Source organism: Platichthys flesus, chromosome 13, assembly GCF_949316205.1.
Source record: "Platichthys flesus chromosome 13, fPlaFle2.1, whole genome shotgun sequence".
Classification (NCBI taxonomy): Eukaryota; Metazoa; Chordata; class Actinopteri; order Pleuronectiformes; family Pleuronectidae; genus Platichthys; species Platichthys flesus.
In genome coordinates this window covers 18,694,650-18,713,974 of record NC_084957.1, presented here as the reverse complement: position 1 = coordinate 18,713,974, position 19,325 = coordinate 18,694,650, and the positions used below count along the sequence as shown (strand labels likewise).

Sequence of the window (19,325 nt, the reverse complement as noted above, 5' to 3'; positions counted from 1 at the left end):
TCAGTACATTGTATTTATTTATCCAACAGATCCAACATTTTATAAATACAGTTTTTTCTTCATGACAATTTTGAGAAATTTATGTCAGTGAATGTGAGTCCATGTCATTGATCAGAATGAACAGTTTATTTGTTAATATAACACAGCATGTTCAGCTTATAAGAAAATGGCATCAAAATCCTCTTTCCCACTGACAATTTCAGTCAGAATGCACATATCAGTGTTTTCTTGGCAGAGTAATTGTATATTTTAGTTTTCTTATACTGTAGAAGTTAGTTTATACTTTATAGAACTTGTAACTTTGGATTATAACTCTTACACACTTTGGAGTCCTTGTATTTACAAATGTGTTTTTCCGACCACTTAAAGGTACAACTGCCCAAAAGAAGAAAACACCCTGGAAGGAGACAGACGTGAAGGCAGTGGAAAGGCACATGAATCGATTCATCACATCTTGTATTGCTCCAGCAAAGTTTGACTGTGAGAAGTGTTTAAGGGCTGATCCAGAAGCTCTTAAGGACCGGAGCTGGCAGAATGTGAAATTCTACATATATAACCGCATTACAGCCAACAAGAGGAAATTAAGTAAATAATGGGAAGATTACCACCAGTAAGCGGTTGCTATGTGGTTGTCTGAAATTAAAAATATCTTACAAATTTGCCTGAATAAGAATTATTCTTTGTAGGAATATAGATAGCCCGTCACTGTTTGATAAGTTTATATTCACTTCAACCACATTACACTAATAGTCCTATCAAATTCTGCTTCATTGTAAGGCGGAGTTCATGAACAGCAAGATTTTCTGTACAAAGTAATGCTTTGCATCCCTATAACCATTTACAGGTATCATGTTATATCTCTACATTTTCTATCAACAACTTTTGTTCTTTTTGGCTAGACTTTATTAGTTTTAAACAAACAGCTCTAACAAATGTAATAATGGAAGGACTTACGGTATCAGTAATAATGTATATAAAAATGCTTTTTGAAGCATGGTCCCCATTAGTCTTATAACAAGTTGTGTGAGTCATGCAAATGATATGTAAATGAGGTCCCCATCAGCCATACCTACCCGTTTTTTCTAAGGTCCCCATTTTGCACAGTCAAAACACTACTTCATGAATTTAGATATTTTAAGGTGTGTATGTACTAACTGATTTTTTCTTAGTGTCCCTGATTTTTTTCATAGTTCCACAACCTCTAGAAAGGGTGGTCCCCACAGGTTATGATAAAAAGTGCACGCCCCGCAAACCATGGAAACCAGTATGTGTGTGTGTGTGTGTGTGTGTGTGTGTGTGTGTGTGTGTGTGTGTGTGTGTGTGTGTGTTTACCAGTCTGCGGGTGGAGGTGGAGGAGAAGAAGAAGATGAGTTGTTTGATGAAAGAAGCTTGAGGAACGTCGCAGTCCTCGATGACTGAAACAGTCGTGTCACTGATGGAACACACGCCATGAGACGACTGTAGAGAGAGATAAGTAATACAAACAAATAAATATTACAAACACTGTTGTACCACTAATGTTTACTACTATTTGTACTCTACTTATACAGCTACTTCTACCACTTCTCCTACCATTACCAACACTGCTACTGTGACCAAATCAGCACCTAACATGGCTGCGTGTTTAAGTCAATGTAAATCTCCAAATACTTCTGAAACAAAAACATTTTTCAAGGTATTTTATTTTGGGGATTTAGCCGCCGATTCAAATGTTCCCTTTTTTTTAGTTTTTACCTCTTTTATTGACACAAAGTTTTTGTACAACATTGCTAGTTTCCAGACATTTACCATTTGAAATCTTTGCCTCCTTATGTTAAGTGTAAAGAAAGACAACATGTTCATAACATAAGAGAGGGGCTGAAAAAAGCATCAATGGTGAAGCCTGACATCTACTGGTGAAGCAGGTACAGAAACCTCCCTCTACTATTGATTTTCACTGTTGGTTGGTATTAAAAGTTGGTCACTAGATGCTGCTGCAAAATAAATTCAGATTCTTTGCAGGTAAATTGTAAAATCTCCAGTTTCTCTTTTAAATGTCAGGTCTAAGTTGATCAATTTACTTCCCTGAGTTGAAGACTCAAAATAATCATTAAATGAAGATGAAATGGCGGCAAGTGGTGAACACAACCACCAGCATTTGAAATTATTCAGGACCAATGAATAACCTCACGGATACAAATAGATGTTATACAGTCTGTGATATCGCTGCTTCTTCTACCACTCCTGCTGCTGCTGACGGATCTGTCACTGCACGTACCCTCCAGTCGACCACCTGCAGCAGTCTGTGTCGGTGCGGTGTGAGAATCTTCGGTAACGCAATCTCAACCACGGTATCTATTGACCTGCTGGGTCCAGAGTTTAAAACCTGCAGAAACAGAATAACACATACCAGAAGAGATCAGTATAGATCAGGAAATGTGTTGTTGCAACAGACACTGTGACTTAGCTACAACTTCAGCCTATGTGGTCGATATTTGTTTACATTTTGGCCAAATTAGCAGTAAAAGCAATTATATGACATATTATATATCTATTTGCACTGATGAATGTACTATTGTTGACTTAATTTTATACTAAAGAAAACTTAAATAAGATGTCAAGAGGATATATGATGAACATCTTTTAACAAGTAGGTCTAAAAATGTTTATTAGTGAAGGACAGTGAAATTATTTGTATCTGCTAAATTTAAGTAACCACAAATCTAAGAATATGTGTTTATGTTGAGTTCAGAATTGACTTTTACACACATATGAAGCCCAGAACCATACCTTGTATGTGTAGTTAAAAGTTTCAGAGTAGCAGTTGACTGGTGTCAAGTCTTCATCTCCAAACACAAAAGATGTGGGAGTCACAAAACTGCAAACAGACAGTTCAACAGAAATGCATTAGAACAGGAGTGTGATCCTTTCCAGCACGTCCTACAATCTACTTAATAGGCACTTTTATCAGAGAGCAAATTCTGAGATAAGGAAAACATTTTGTCAGTTTTTACAGAAATAATGTCTGAGGTAAAACTACTTCTACTTTTAGATTTGTTTGTAGTTGCCAAACAATATGAAGATTATTATTTACAGTTCATTTTGTAAAAGTAATGTGAGCCGACTCACCCGTGGATGTTGATGTTGACTCCATATTTAAGAGGAAGGAGGAGACTGAGGGAGTTGTCATGGAGATACTCCGCCCTCTCATAGTTATCACTGAAGAGAAAACGTTAAAGAACAAACGATCAATGAACTTTAACAAATGAATTGAATCATTTCTCTCTGACTTATTCTAACAAACTAAATGTGATGTAAAGAAATAATCGGTATGTGCGAGTGTGTCTGTACCTGCTGGTGTTGACATGGATGTCGATGTCACCGGACGTGCTGTTCTGGTTCACGTCCAACAGGAAGTTGATATTTAGCTACAAGAAACAGGACGTCAGGGATTTTAAAAGATTTTCATGACGAACAAATACAGGATGTTCTCCCTTTATATTGATATAAAAGCTTTAACATGTTGAAGGTAAGTCCAACTTGAAACTGCTGCTCTGTTGGAACTCTGATATTTCAACACTTTCATGATATAAACTCAGAAAAAACAGAGACAAAGGACACAGCGAATATCTGCTGACGAAACAAAAGCTGAAGAACTGGAACAGATTAGCCGTAAATAGAGAGACTATGCAGCTTCACACAGATGTTGGCGGGGCTGTAGGTGCTCCGTGATTGGCTGAGACTAACCTGGCTTTGTGCTGGGAGCCGGAGGCTGGTGATGCTGCAGTCGACCAGCACCATTGTACTGTTGATGTCCTGTGTGACATCACAGCTGACCAGGTTGTCCTGCTGCACACACACATACACAGGCAGTTATTTCAGGTATTCATTCATTAGTCATTTGTGTTGCTACAAGTTGTTATACAAAGATTTAAAAGAGAATCAAAGATCGTTTTTTATTAGAAAAGTCAGGTGAGTTTTGAGTTTTAGTCCTGTATAACACTAATTTGCCACATTTCCCCTCAAATTTAATGAAAATCATCTTTACCGCCCCCTAGTGGTTGGCTACAGTAAATATCCCAAACGCCACATCCTCTGTAATAGCAGATACGAAGTGGACCAAACTATGATGTCAGAATACACCTTAACATTTTTTTTCTTAAATATGATTTCTCTTATCTTAGGTTGTTCTTATCACACTGATGTATGTTAAAGTGTTCATGTTTCAGCTAAGTTTGGTTTTAATGTTTCATTTTATTTTTATGCTAAAACGGGCTGAAATGTAATGATTGAGAGCTGAGACTGACTCACGATTGGTCGAGCAAATATTTCAGCAGGGCCTTGACAATGTGGATCACTATCGCACAGACTCCGAAAGCAAAAATGTCAGTGTTCGAAAATATGTTATTCAGATATATTAGTGTCATTTTTGTACAATGGAGGGATGTGGGGATGCGTCATCCATCTTTGTTTAGATAACAATTCAATGTACATGAATTCAGTAATTTTAGCTGGACACAGGGGCTGGTTTTCCGACCCTGGATCCAGACTATCTTCTCATGCACAAGGGATTCACAGAAAATAGTTAGGCATTTAATCCAGCATAGTTCTATCTGATTGATATCAACATCTTTGTCTATTGTTGACTCTCCAACAGAGCTCCCTGTCAGAGCTGCATTACCGAACAGCTGATGCTGAACAAATATTTCAAGTTGCTGCTGCTTCACATTAAAAAGCATTCACCAGCAGAAACACAAGGTGCCTTTTATTGTGAAACATAAACTGGAGCAGAAAATACACTACTAATTATAAAATCAACGTCTTTATCAGTGAATTTCGCAGCTACTGCATTTACAATATTTTTGATCATTGCTGGTTATTTATGTATATGTATCAGTTGATACATTTTTCATGTCTGTTTCCTTAAACTGCCCACTCATCACAAGGTAAACTCACGTTCTGCAGAACTTTAATGTAATGGATGTTGTTTGGGAAATACAGCATCAGTCGCGGCAGGAAGGCGTCGTCTCCGGAGTTCACCATCAAGGTTTTCAACATGATGGTCTGTCCAGAGCCGAGAGCGAAGTACTGCTGCTGACTGAGGACACACAACATCACTGACGTTACAGTCACAACCAATGAACATGAAGCTGCTCACGAATTATGACAAAAACCAGGCCTGAGATATAGAAAATGTTTTTACTATATAGTGGTTTCCAGTGTAACAAACAGTGATGTTTAACAGTTTCTATATGTTTGGTTTTATTTATATTTTTACCTAATTAATATTAATAATAAAAAAATATGGTTATGTCATAAGGGTTTGATAACAACTTAGGAATCATTGCCAATTTTTATAAATGTTTATATCAGTCGAGCTCATGCGATCACATCACAGGATCAAAGAAGTCACTGGTCTGGAATATTATCAACCAGTCATATGGGAGTGTTTTGAGAGAGCACTGTAACAGCTTGGTCCAGCTCAGGCCGAGATTAAAGCACCGCTGCAGACTGATGTTTTAAATTAGTCAGCAGCTAATTAGCATAATGTGTTAGCCTGCGTGAGAAATAACCTCAACGTTGTGTGTTATTTTTTAGAGAAGCTCGCCTCAGAATTTGAGACTTAATTAATCATAACTATGAATAATGTGCGACTTCTGTCCCAACTGAGTAAAACATAATACAATACAGCTCCTGTTTCCTCTCTGTGTATTTATTTGTGGTGTGTGTGTGTATGTGTGTGCATGGTTGTTTTCTTACTATGGCAGCACTAGTTCGGCCGACAGCTGCATGTTGGTCGAACAGTTCACCAGGGAACAGGAACGAGCAAACCGAGTCTGACAGAGAGAAAGACGCAAAGAGTTATTCGATTCAATGTCATCAATAATATATTATATATTATAATAATAATAACATTACACAGGACTCCTCTGACCCCTGACCTCGGTCCCACAGTGGATTAACCATGTCCTGATGACTCTAGCTGTACATTCCTACACTCATCCTGCTCTGTGTTGGTGAGTCAGTGGGACGTGACGTGGTCACAGGATGAGTAGACTAATGACGGTTAATGTGCTGCAGCTGTAAACACATCTGGATTAGCAGGAAGGGCTTATCATGGTGTGTGGAAGAGCGGGCGTCAGATTTCATGCTTCCTTTCGTTGGAAAAAAAAAGTTCTCTCTGGAAATGAACAGTAAGGTTTCACAGTGTTGTCACATTATTCTAAGTTTAAAGGGAGTTGTTCAGGTCGGAGTTTTTAGTTGGTATGCTAACCAGGACCGGCTGGTTTTAACATTAGCTGCTACCTGGTTGGTGTTAGTACTGGTGTTCTGGTTGGTTTTAGCACTAGTTAGTAGCTGGTTGGTGATGGTGTTCTGGTTGGTGTAAGTACTGGTTAGTACCTGGTTTGTGATGGTGTTCTGGTTGGTGTTAGCACTGGTTAGTACCTGGTTAGTGTTAGAACTGGTGTTCTTGTTGGTTTTAGCACTGGTGAGTACCTGGTTGGTGTAAGTACTGGTTATCACCTGGTTGGTGATAGTGTTATGGTAAGGGTTAGCACTGCTCAGTTCCTGGTTGGTGATTGTGTTCTGGTTGGTGTTAGTACTGGTTAGTATCTGGTTGGGGATGGTGTTCTGGTTTGGGTTAGCACTGGTTACTATCTGGTTGGGGATGGTGTTCTGGTTGGGGTTAGCACTGGTTAGTACCTGGTTGGTGATGGTGTTCTGGTGCCCTGTGCCCTGCTGCAGGATGGGTTTTAACGGAGGGAAAGGTTTGGAGGAGGCTCTGTGAGTGCTTGTTTCTCTGAGACCGTAGGAAACTTCAAACTGGATCGGAGTAAAAATGTCCCTCACGTCCTTCTGTAGGAGAAAGAAAAGGAAAACGTTGATGTCAGTCATTCACAGGCTTTAAGCCAATATTGCATGTATGTTTTTTGCATGCGTGTGTGTTACCTTTTGGTATGCTACGTGTGTTGTACACGTAAGCTGGCCGTGTCGGGTTTTCACAAGACCCCTAGTGCTGTTGGATGACCCGTTACCATGGAAATAGAAACGATGAGGGAAGGATGGTTTATGGAGGAGGTCAGAGGTCAAATTATACTGAAGATCTGAAAAGGGGAGAAGAACAAAATGAAATGGGTAAATCAAATACCCTCTTCTCTAGTGATTATCGGGTCACGCTCTTAAAGATAAGTCTAAACACAACAGATGTGCCAAGCCGTGGCTTCCTCCACCTGTTGAAGTCGTGTACAATGAAATATGACAACAGCTGATGATAACCACTTAGAAATGATATAAATAACCCATTGTTTTTAATTAAAACTAAGAATTGTAGATCAATTGAGTTTGTTCAAATATCAGTCTCACACACTCATTTTACCTATGGCTCCTTTGAAATGTCGGGACCGGACACTGAAGCAGACGGTGACATTGAAGCAGACAGTTGGAGTGTTGTGTTCTCTGCACAGCGACACCTGCTGGTCAATCTGCTCAGGCAGAGTCAGAGACGCCTTCACCTGAATCACTGGACGGGTCCTAAAGCAAAAAGGACACGTTCAGAGAAATGATAACAGCAGATGAAAACAGATTGATTGAAAACAGTAGATGATTACATATGATATAAATCTTATTAGAAGCAAAAACATTGATATTCTGCTTCTTCCAAATCAGCTCAAATAACAACACTCTCTCCCTGTAAACCTCCATTAAGACAGGATTACACTTTTAGGTCTTGTGAGGTCTTACCTGAGAACCACAGCTGCGTCCGAGAGGAATGCACCGACCGCCACATCTGCACAGACAGAGTTTAACCTGGGTTAATGCATAGATTTAAGGCAAATGTTAGATAGATAGATAGATAGATACTTTATTCATCACGAAGGGAAATTAAGTCGTCATAGCAGCCGGTATATTTGAATACAATAAAATACAATACAATAGAATAAAATAAAAAATTTAAAATTAAAAATATATTGAGGTAGCTAGAAAGAATAAAAACAGAAACACAAGATAAATAGTTAGATAAGGTGCAGTTGCAAGATCATGGAACACAGGAAGTGACTGTAGTGACAATGAGGTTTACCCTGGTAGCCATTATCATCGATGTCAATGCCAGAGCTGAGCGACTGGCCGAACATCCTGAGGTCGCGACCCAGGGTGGATCCAGTAATTCTCTGAGGATATACACATACAGAGTTGTGGAAATTACAGTGAAAATAAGTACCTTTACGCAAGTATTTCCATTTCATGGTACTTTATGTTTCTACTCCAATTTGTTTCAAAGGGAATTGACTACATGTTTAACTTCACTATTTTCGTTTAAAAACTGCATATCAAACATGTAAAGAATTTACAATGTAAAAAAATATATATAAAATTTGCTTGATTACTAAGTGACCGATTATCACAAATAATTAACTACTACTTTGATTATTTCTCTTCTTTAAGTACAATAAGACCTACGATAAACTATAATGTTACCTACTGTTACTGCTATTATTGTTACTTACAAATTCTTCTGTATTGCTGTTAGTGCTTGTACCTGAGATGGAGTTGGTGAGATTCCCTCCTTTCTGCCATTATAGATGTAGACAGCTCCTTTCAGGTCGTCTTCATGTGGGGCACCAATTGCCACATCTACACACACAAACAGACACACACACACACATTTTTATGTTATTGTTGTCAGAAGGACTCTTGCTGTCTCGACCATGACATCAGCCTAACCTTGACCTTTCACCTACAAGTTGATTTCCTTCCTTCAAGGCGGTCATTAGTTTATGTATCTTTCCAGACTTGAATCTTAGATTAATCACAGTCAATGTTTTTCTACCTTCCTCTATATTTTTTATAAGGTTGTAAAAGCACTTGGCCATGATGTTTTACTTTTTGGCTCATAAACAAGTAAACAGGATGAAATGTGCTAATTAGGTATCGGTATGACTTTATGGAAAATCTTCCAAATCTAGGCCTAAGGGGTTAAAGTGTGTGCTGCATCTGCCTTTGGACCTTTGGACCTAAAACTTCCACATTTCTAAAACAGCTGGAAAATGTTCAGCAGAATGAAAGTTGTCAGAGTATGGGAAAACAGGAGAATGTTCCTTTAATGTTTAACCTGAGTCTTTTGAAGATGTGAAGTCCTGAAAGGAAATGTTTTTTTTCTACAAACAGCAAGCTACCGGAACACACACACACACACACACACACACACACACACACACACACACACACACATACACACATCTTTTATCTAACTGTGGCAGATTAGAAGGCAGGTTCAGGGTCCAGTTAAAGAGCAGCAAGAGTTTGTCATTACAGATTTTAATGAACTTAATAACACACTCCACCCCTCACACACACACACACACACACACCACAGATGGTGAGGGGTCTGTTTGTGTGTGAGGGCGTTGTGTTTGAGTAATGTCTCTTAATTATCACCAAGTGGCAGCTACCGTTGGTGTTGGGTGGGTTGTGCCCCCTTTAAACTACACAACCAGTTTATAGAGCAGGAGAAACAGTCATAGTATCATAGTATATATTTTGTATTTATATTTACTTTCAGCAGTAATAGTCGCCCAAATAGTGGTAGTATCAAGAGTAGTATTTGCAGCATTGTTAGCAGTAGCAAAAGTAAGGGTATTAGCACTGGAATTAGCAAAAGTCATATTAATGTTAATAATTTTAAAGGTTTAACCAAAATAAAAGCTGATGCAGCTCAGGACATGCAGGTGTGGTTAATACCATGGTAACCATCGTCATCCAGGTCTCCAAGGTCAGCGATGGTCTCTCCAAACCGAGCGGCATACGCATCACTGCCAGTCAGCTGAAACTCCGCCTCCAACAGCTCCGCCTAAGAGCAGGTCAGTGAGAACGAAATGGTTTAGTGCTGCAGCCGACTGTTTGTTATTTTCATTGATGATAAATAATCATATTATTCTGTCAATTAATGAATTATTTATCTATAAACTCAATTAATTAACAAATGTGACAAAGAAAAGCATCAAATCCTCACAGTTCAGAAGCTGGAACAAGAAAACTTTTTTGTGCATTTGTGCGTGTGTGTGTGTGTGGGGGGGGGGGATGCGTGCTTGTGCTCACCTTTCCCTGGTTTATGTAAACGTGCACTCGCCCCTCCTCCCTGGCGGCCCCAGTCGCCAAGGGAGCGCCGACCAACAGATCTGACAAACCATCAGCGTTCAGATCCACCGCACACAAACTGGAGCCAAAGTATGATCCCAGCTACACACACAAAGACACACAAGGTAAGTACAAAGTCATCTACTGTTTGAATTGAGGATGCTAAGTGGCTACTTACCTCTTTTCCAGACACGTCAGAGACAACCTTCAGCAAACTGTTGTCCACGGTGAGGATGAAGACCTACAACCCACAAACACACACACACACACTAGTAAAAACAGACTTAGGGTACAGTCAGTAAACAGATGTGCAGGTAAACAGCTCTTACCTTTCCTCTCTGGTTATATTGCGGGGCTCCACCCACCACCTCCAGCGTAGCAGGACTCAGGAAGTGACCTGCTCCAACAGCGTAACCTACAGAACACAGTGTCAAAATTCTGACTTAATCATTGGTGGAAAGTATCTAAGTCCTCAAGTACTGACATTTAAAAGTACTTTATTTGATTATTACCTTTCTATGATGCTTTCTAATTCTAATCCACTACTGTTCAGATTGCTTGGGACTTGACACTAACACAGTACTAGCTACTTTTCAGATTAAGTGTTAAATGCCCCCATTGTGAAAGATTAAAACTGTTGTTTTTCAGTATTATTGACACTATTCAGAGACAATCCTTTCAGCCGGTTTGTGGTGATTGAAGTGGTTCTGAAGTCAAAACAAAGTACAAACAGTACATCACACCTCTCCGCTCAGCTTCCTGTTCATCATCCTGCCTCTTTACATCAGGTTATGAGGGTCTGTGCACAATTTCAGCTAAACCTATTAAGACCTTTAATAATCTTTCTCGATTGCTTAAGCATGATTTTGAAAACAGGGCCCGGTTGTTCGAAACTACACACAATTAGCACAACGACAAACCCAATTAGCAGAACAAGTTGGTTGAAGTCAGATGAACTCACCCGCTGCATTTTTATTGAGCTTAAACCTGATTGGTGTGTCTACAGTTAAGCAATATTCTCGTAGGGGTGGTAATTGGACAGTCAGTGCTTTGGAATTGCAAGGAAGTGACATCTTGATATACTTCTGTGTATAAAGTATACAAGTTTGTTTAGTGTTTAGCAGATCACTATGTGTATTGTTTTGCAAAAATTGTGAGTCTGACATTGTGCTTATGGTGCAAATCTGGGCCGATGTTTTGCTCCTTGAGTGTAAGGTTTTGATAATTGTGTAATACTTGAAAACCAGCAGAGACAACAAAGTCTCTACTAACAAAGTTGTTTTTAAGTGCTTCTCAGGGGTATATTTCAATAATTCCTAAGATATAATTGATTAAATGAAAGTGAGCTGGACCTGTATACGCAGCAGAGTATGGAAAGATGGATTAACATATTAAAATGATTAAATTATTTGATTTAATTAAAATTTCACCATTTGCTCATGACACATTGACTGTTCTAGCTCCACATCTTCCCAGCAAAAAAAAAAAAAAAACTCGTTAAGCTTCGCCGTCATTAATCCCTTTTCAACATGAGGCGGCAATAATCATGGGGAGCGGAGCCGTATGCGATCGCAGTAATTAAAGTCATGCTGGCAGACTGCAAATGGTTTTTCACAGCACAGCGTGTCAGAGTAAAAGACATTTACATTGATGAGATCTACATTTAAGCAGCTTACCTTGGCTGTGTCCTCTTTACTATTGATCGATGTAAAAAACAAATGGTGCTGCATATAACAATACTTGTTTAGCAATAGCAAATCTAACAGATCACATCATTAATAACAAGGCAAACACATTCACTTAATGGATTAAGCAAAATGGTTTGCATTTGCTGTCAATTTCTGACATGACGGAGAAGCCAAAGCATCCCGATCGACCCCTGGTGGCTAGCTGCAGTATAGGTCATAAAAGCTTTCTCCATGTTAGCAGATTGGACATGGACCAAACTAAAGAGTCCTAAAGAATCCTAAAATTAAAAAGATAACTGATAACTCCTCCTCGTTGATTTTAATTAAGCCCCTGGGCTACAGCATAACAGCAAACTGGAAATAAACAACAGGCCCAGCCACAGTTTATGCTTCTGCAGGAACTGAAAGAAACATTGGGCTTAATAGAAGAGGCAGAAAGATCCTAAACGTGTCCTTCTGTAAATTCCGATTCTATAACTTTATCAATGACTCACCAGAGAGAATTAGTGGTGAGTGACTCTTGTGCATGCCTTTTTCAATAAGTCTTGAACCTAAAATAAGTTCTAAAAAATGCAGCATATGAGATGAGGTTCTTTTGATAGCACTAAACTTTTTTTCACCAAGTGACAAATATCATGTCACACAGATACAGTGGTACAGTAAATCAATAGTATATAGTAGGCGATGTGTTATCTACCCAGGTAGCTTCCGAAGCTGACTGTTCCAGCCTCATCATCGAGGTACACTGACATCCCTCGACTGGACGTGTTGAAGACCAGAACTGAACCCGTCCAATAAGACGTCCCTGGAGCCCCCATGATGATCAGATCCTGAGAGATGGAGGCAGATTTCAATGTTCTGTGATATAAAGTTCCACATATTTCTAGTTAAGGTCTATTATCTAAAAAATATTTCTATGTGACACAATTGTAAACATAACATGATCATAGTTTATGTTAGATTTGCTGCTTTAAAATTGAAGTAGTGAGTAATTTGAACACACAGAAAACTGTCAGGTCCTGTTGTCTTTTCTAAAATGGACATTATTCCTTTCTACATGTCAAGAGCATTAAGGGGAACAAGGATTCAGTGAAGAAAAACAGGATTTTAAAATAGTGTGTTGACTGTGTGTTGCTGACCTCTGTCAGGAAATTGGAGATACCAGCCTGACACGACCCGTAATCCTCCCCGAACTTCCTCTGGTGGTCTGCAACAGACAGAGACGCAGGCAAACAGACACGTTGGGAGGTGAAGGTTAACAAACATATCTGAAGATAAAAAACGAACGATTTCCTCCTGCAGCTGAACAAATGGGGCTGCGCTCGCACACACATGTAAGAAGTAAGAACAAGAGCTTATGCCAAAATTTAAAACATGAGAATGTCGTCACTTTCAACAAAATGGCTTTTTGAATTTCCCTGGTAGATTAGAATGGAAGAAATCTGTAATTTATGATCTCTCCTGTAGTATGATGTACGAGGAAATATGTGAAATGACATATAAATCTGTCTTGTGTTAACAATAATAACAATAACATCTGTAGGCCATGTACCAAGCATTTCAAAAACTAATATATGCGTTAAATTCCCAAAAATGTTCAGAAATTGGGAGAACCACAATCTAGCCTGTAATACTTGACGTGTGTGTACCTCTGTAGCAGGGGATCATGGGCTGACCATGTGTCAGGTCGCTGCCAAAGCGATAACACACTCCGTTAGGCAGCTTGTTGTTCTGACTGTCCTTCTTTGAGTAGAAGACGTTCTTCCAGCGGTGAGCACATGCCTACACACACACACACACACGCGCACACGCACACGCACACGCACACGCACACACACACACACACACACACACACACGCACACAAAGGATGCGACACACGAACAGCATGTGACATGGGCTCATTAGTGTCAGTAACACACTCACAAGTTAGCAGAAGTGTTGTTATTCCCATGACAGTGTGACAAAAACTGTGAACATAACCAGCTCTGTTGTGTGTTTAATTTAATGCTGCAGTAAAATGTTTCACTCGGAGATGATTTGTGAGAAAACAGCTGATGCTGTAATAAAAGTGTTTGCATACGTCAGGAGCCTGTATATGGGCCCCACATGTTGATACAAGATGTTGTTTTCCCTTTTTGACAGGGATACATGGTGTTGGTAATAGACTGTTAGCGGTTAAAACCGTTCTAATCACTGCTCATGATTCATAAATAAGAATGCAAAGTTAAATCAGCCTCATCAAAGTATAAACATTAAATAGCCTTTATACATTTTTTTACTTTTGTGCCTTTTTAATTGTATGATCAGTACATGTTTGTCATGTTTTTAATCACTTGGCCTCTCTGATGAAGGATTTTTTACTTCTGCCCCTTGATTAAAGAGACTAAATAACCAAATAATTAGTTTCTATCACAACAGATTAAACTAAAACTGATGACATCTTTGACCAAATCGCTGAAAAAGTCCAGACAAACTGGTGATATATTGTAATTAATTTATATAAATTAATAATAACTAATAAAGAAATTAAAGACATAGTTCTTAAGAAAGTGATGATAGATAAATGTTTACTCTCTTTGTTTCAGTACTTGTGGTGCTGAAGCATTCACACGGTGGTGATGACATTCGGTTAATGACAGATCATTGTCATTTGAGGGGGTTTGTGTGTGTGTGTGTGTGTGCGTGTGTGTGTGTGTCTACGTGTGTGTGTGTGTGGGGGGGGGTGCGGGTGTGGTTGTGGGTGTGTGTGTGAGAGAGAGAGGCAGAAGGTGTGTGAGTTACCAGGATGTGTCCTCCATTGTCTCCGGGCTGTCTGGACAGACTGACTCCCAGCCACTGGTGATCACTTTCTGCTTCACACGTCTTCCCACAGTTCGACACATCTGCACACATGAGTTAAAGAGTGCATGTTAAACCTCAACAAGTTGAAAAAACATAACGGAATGTGTCCGATTGCTGTTTGTTTCATGGATTCATTTAAATTTCAGAGGCGATGTTAAGCCTACCACTGTTTTCTCAGAGGTCACCTGCTTCACGTATGTCATGATTTATTTGCTATATTTTTGTTACCTCCACCACGGACCTGGTTTTGTTTGTTTGTTGGTTGTTTGGAAAGAATCGGACATAAAAACAACTGAACAGATTTGCACCAAACTTAGTGGAAGGATGAGCTTTGGGTAAATTTGGGGGCGGATCAAGGACATGACATGTGCAAGTTAATCAGTTGAAAGGCAGCAATCATGTTAGAGTTGTTTTGGCTCCATTTGAATTAATGATGGTGGAGAACTTAAGTCGGTGGGAATGGAGCCATAGTCTTTTAAATTCAAGTTAGAAGGTTTTTAACAATTTAGATAGAAACACACCGGCATGCATGTGTTGGCAGTGCTGCGTCTCTGAAGTGATGTTGCAGCGGAAAATGGCTCCTGGAGATTGAACTGTCGGATTGGAGGATGAGTTGGCTACTGGAGCTCCAACCACTAACCTGAGAGAGAGAGAGAGAGAGAGAAAGAGAGAGAGAGCGTTACACTGTGTCTGTTCAGTGTCTAAATGGCATCTGTGTGTGAAGCATCAAAGAGCTTCTGTCACTGAATAGAACTGGGTAATTAGCATGCGCACACACACACACACACACACACACACACACACACACACACACACACACACACACGCACACACACACACATAATGAAGCGTCCTTAGATAATTAAATTAAGATTTATAGTTCCCTACAGCTCTATGAGGGCAGGAGTCATTACTATGGTCAAAGTTCATGACTGAAGAAATTCATCATCCATATCATGAAAACCCATAATGCTTTGAAATGTAGTTTAGCCATGTGTGTTATTTTCTAAGATGGCGACAGGAGCAGTAATTGGTCCATCGCTGAGGTCATCACACCCAGAATTCCAGATGTTTAATAAAACATAACCCCACAGATATTCATTTAAGTTGAAAAAAACAAAACATATGGCTGAATAACGTTATGGTCACCTGCTATCGAATCAACAGAAGATCAATAGCAGATCAACAAAGGGTAAATAGTAGATCGATAAATGATCAAGGAACAATACAAGATCAATAGAGGATTAACAGCAGAATAATAGTAAAGCGATATGAGGAAAACAATGCACAATAAAAGACCAGTAGCAGAACACCAAAGGATCAATAGTAGGTCAATAGAAGATCACTAGAGGTTTCGATCACAGATCAATATCAGATGAAGAGCATGGAAACTGACCATTTGTGAGATTTGTGGCGATGCAGCAGGACTGAGTATCCAAACATGGAGGCGGAGGGACCGCTGAACTCCAGACTGTGCTCCTGATCCAGACTGTATCCTGCAGCAGGACAAACCAGCACCAGGAACTGGACCAGGACCTGAACCAGGACCAGGAACAGACTGCAGCGCGCGCACACACCGACAGCGGAGGGATACATGATGCAGCACAAACTGCAGGGACACCAGAGAGATCCCAATTAGAAATGTACATACATACAACAATAATTTCCTTCTCTACAAACTCATGTTGTTTGAACCAACATAACTTTATATAAACCTCCAGTGGAGATCTTACAGTTAACAAATACACACAACCAGGACGGATTTGGGATCAGGTGGAGTAAAAATACTCATAAAGTATTTCATTCATTGTAAAAGAGTAGAAACAAGACAAGGCAGATTAATACAGATATAACAATTTGTAAATTAGTATAGGACTCATAGGTTAATACCATTGGACACAGACTTATGACATTTATTTTAACAGTTGTACGTAAAGAGTGATGCTGTCTGTATCATATCTGTATTTGAACATGCTGTCAGCAGCCAGTTAGCTTAGCAAACAGCGAGCATGTCTCAGTCCAAACACAAGACACATTAAGTGTTAAATTAATAACTGTTAGTTCTATTAATGTATTTTTATGAAATTTGTTTGAGGTTTCTGCTCAGTTTAATTTTCTCTGAACTATTTTTAGAATCACTTTGGGCTTGAAAGGTAAGGAACAAAGTGAGTTCTGGTTATCATCACAAGAGTAAACCAACATTGCTTTTCATTACAAACTAATTTAGTTTAGTCTATGTAACATGGTAAAAGGTGGAAAATTGCATGTTTAAAGCAGGAAGTAGGAGGATGATGAAGCCACAGAAGGAACATGTATAATCATAATCACTGTGAAGCCGCTGTAGATCTCGGACTCTTGGGACTAACTCCACTGCGTCAACATCAGGTTCCCTCACGCTCATAATGAGTTAACTCAATGTTTTGTCTTGTTCAATAAAAGTTACCAACTATTCAACTCACAAAAAATTTGTTTATGACAAATACTATTTTTGTTTAAAAATATACTTTAACTGATGTGAAAACAGACAGTTTTAGTTAGAGGGGCCCATTGACCGGATCAAATCTTCCCAGGGCCCCCTTGCTTTAAGCTACGGCCCTGTTTAAAAAAAGTTAATTACAGCATTTTAACTAGTGAAATTCTGATGACATGAAGTGAAGTGTTTAAGATGAATTGTGATTTCTTTGAAATAATCAATGAATGGTTCTGTCTTGAAGTTACACTGACGGTCTAACTTTAAAATAACTTTACGAAAAGGTTGAAGAGGAGTTTAAATAATATTTGTAGTGTTTCTATGACTGAAAACTTTTCATCCACAAACTTGGACTAACAGGGACTTGACGGTACCGTTCACAGCGCAGATATCCCGGGTCAAACGGTGGATCCGGGCGGTACCGAGCAGATGTGGAGTCAGCACCGGGCAGACATGACGGAGAGAGCGGAGGTTTTTCTCAGAAGTGTCCGGTGACTCCTCTCCTCTCCCGGCGAGCCTCGTTAAAACCTCCTGTTGATCCTCGCGCCGTTATCCTTCCACACGCGCGTGGAGCTCTGGTTTATCTTCCAGCACGAGCCCGCGACGCACGAGGATCCGGTGACCGACACACGGAGTAGGGATGAAACTAAAAGTGACAAATAAATTAAACATAAAAAACTGAGGAGAAAAGTGAGAGAAGCTGAACTTCACGATGAAGTCAATGAAACTCACAAGAGAGCGCGCGGAGATCCTCCCTCCCTGTGACTTTGTGTGTGTGTGTGTGTGTGTGTGTGCGCGCGCGCGTGTGTGTGTGTTTGTGTGCGTGTGTGTTTGTGCCTGTGCGTGTGTCATGGACCTTAAGGGACATCTAAACCAGTTAATTGTGGTCAGTGTTTCCGGTTTAAATTAAAATCCATGTCCACAGTTACCTCAAACCTAACTTTTGTTTCAGTGCTTTAGTTCAGGGTTTGTTGGTTTTGCATGAATCTGCCGGAAATGAGTGTGTGTCTTCTCCACCCCCGCAGTGCACGCGGCTCAGGGTTTCCTCCTCCTCAGTTATCATCAGGGTGTGAATGAAGTCCGTTGCTCTAATCTTATTTTAATGTCTGAAAGCTGGAACACACAAATACACATCGACTGCCCTCTGCAGCACTTTGTTAGAATCATCACAATCCTCAGTTCATTGAGATGTTTTTGAAAATGTTCCTCAAATATTCCTCCATGTTGACATTAAAGTTGCAGTGTTTACAATTTAGTGACATAAAGTGGTGAAGGTGCACGTTGCAGCTGAAGACCCTTCACCTCCTTTTCCCCTTCAAAACATCATAGGATAATAAGAATAAAGAATTCAATATAGAGGTACAATTTTTGGGTAAATAAAACAACAATTTGTATAATTTAGATGAGACACACATGAAACCACCACTAGGATTATTTTCTATTGAAATTACTGTCAATAGATCCCTTTCACCTAAATCTTACACAATGGGCCTTTAATGCAACACATAGTTTCTGTGGATTTGATAGCTCCATGTTCTAAAGCTGATCGTCTACTTCTCTACTACATTAAATCAATCAGATTTGATTTATGTAGCCCATAATCACGAGTTACAATTTACCTCATACGGTTTAACAAGGTGCAACATTCTCTGTTCTTAACCCTCGACTGGAGCGAGGGAAGAACCACCATAAAAACATTTACAACATACATGAGTAAAGAAGGTGCTGACTAGATATTGAGGTGTATCCACGTTTAAAGATGAAGAGAGCAGCCACAACAAATTGGCATGTTAGTGGTATTGCCAGTAATAGTCACATATATTTGAGTAGGCATATGGTTTATCACACTTCACAAAGTTTTTATACTGGATTCAAATCTTATCATGGTAGAAGATTCCATTACGTTTTATTCTAACGTACAAAACAGATTTTTTTACTTGACTTTTCAATCATCTCTTGAGTATATAATGTACATACTCGGCATTTTATTTGATTTCCTTATTCTCTTTTCTACCTCATTCTGACCTGCCTGCTGTTGTAACAAGTGAGTTTCCCTGGTGTGTTGATCAATAAAGTTTAATCTTACCTTATCTTATCTTATCTTATCTTATTAGAAGATGGTAAATTGAGTCCATACAGTGATGCAAATGGTCAGCAACAATGCAAGAGGCTTTGGTATTCAAACAACGATTTTATTTGTATTAACGG

General features: G+C 39.4%; 1 protein-coding gene across 2 annotated transcripts in view; it reads right to left on the bottom strand.

The window, feature by feature from the left end:
• itga4 (integrin alpha 4) overlaps nt 1-18,052 on the bottom strand; it is a 30,828-nt gene extending 12,776 nt beyond the window's left edge. The window contains exons 1-26 of one of the 2 annotated variants that reach the window (XM_062402056.1): nt 17,850-18,052; nt 17,492-17,763; nt 16,044-16,256; nt 15,169-15,287; nt 14,588-14,688; nt 13,454-13,586; nt 12,944-13,011; nt 12,502-12,634; nt 10,446-10,531; nt 10,295-10,357; nt 10,078-10,218; nt 9,721-9,829; nt 8,519-8,613; nt 8,060-8,150; nt 7,723-7,768; nt 7,358-7,512; nt 6,931-7,085; nt 6,685-6,837; nt 5,740-5,816; nt 4,936-5,077; nt 3,727-3,828; nt 3,331-3,407; nt 3,109-3,198; nt 2,770-2,857; nt 2,258-2,365; nt 1,333-1,458 (exon numbers count right to left, since the gene is read on the bottom strand). In XM_062402056.1, coding sequence (XP_062258040.1) covers nt 1,333-1,458; nt 2,258-2,365; nt 2,770-2,857; nt 3,109-3,198; nt 3,331-3,407; nt 3,727-3,828; nt 4,936-5,077; nt 5,740-5,816; nt 6,685-6,837; nt 6,931-7,085; nt 7,358-7,512; nt 7,723-7,768; nt 8,060-8,150; nt 8,519-8,613; nt 9,721-9,829; nt 10,078-10,218; nt 10,295-10,357; nt 10,446-10,531; nt 12,502-12,634; nt 12,944-13,011; nt 13,454-13,586; nt 14,588-14,688; nt 15,169-15,287; nt 16,044-16,243 — 2,658 coding nt within the window. In that variant the 5' untranslated portion in view covers nt 16,244-16,256; nt 17,492-17,763; nt 17,850-18,052. Of the gene's footprint in view, nt 1-1,332; nt 1,459-2,257; nt 2,366-2,769; nt 2,858-3,108; nt 3,199-3,330; nt 3,408-3,726; nt 3,829-4,935; nt 5,078-5,739; nt 5,817-6,684; nt 6,838-6,930; nt 7,086-7,357; nt 7,513-7,722; nt 7,769-8,059; nt 8,151-8,518; nt 8,614-9,720; nt 9,830-10,077; nt 10,219-10,294; nt 10,358-10,445; nt 10,532-12,501; nt 12,635-12,943; nt 13,012-13,453; nt 13,587-14,587; nt 14,689-15,168; nt 15,288-16,043; nt 16,257-17,491; nt 17,813-17,849 lie in introns of those variants that run through there. The other variant, XM_062402057.1, reaches the window with a different exon arrangement.
• Between the last annotated feature and the right edge of the window lie 1,273 nt (nt 18,053-19,325).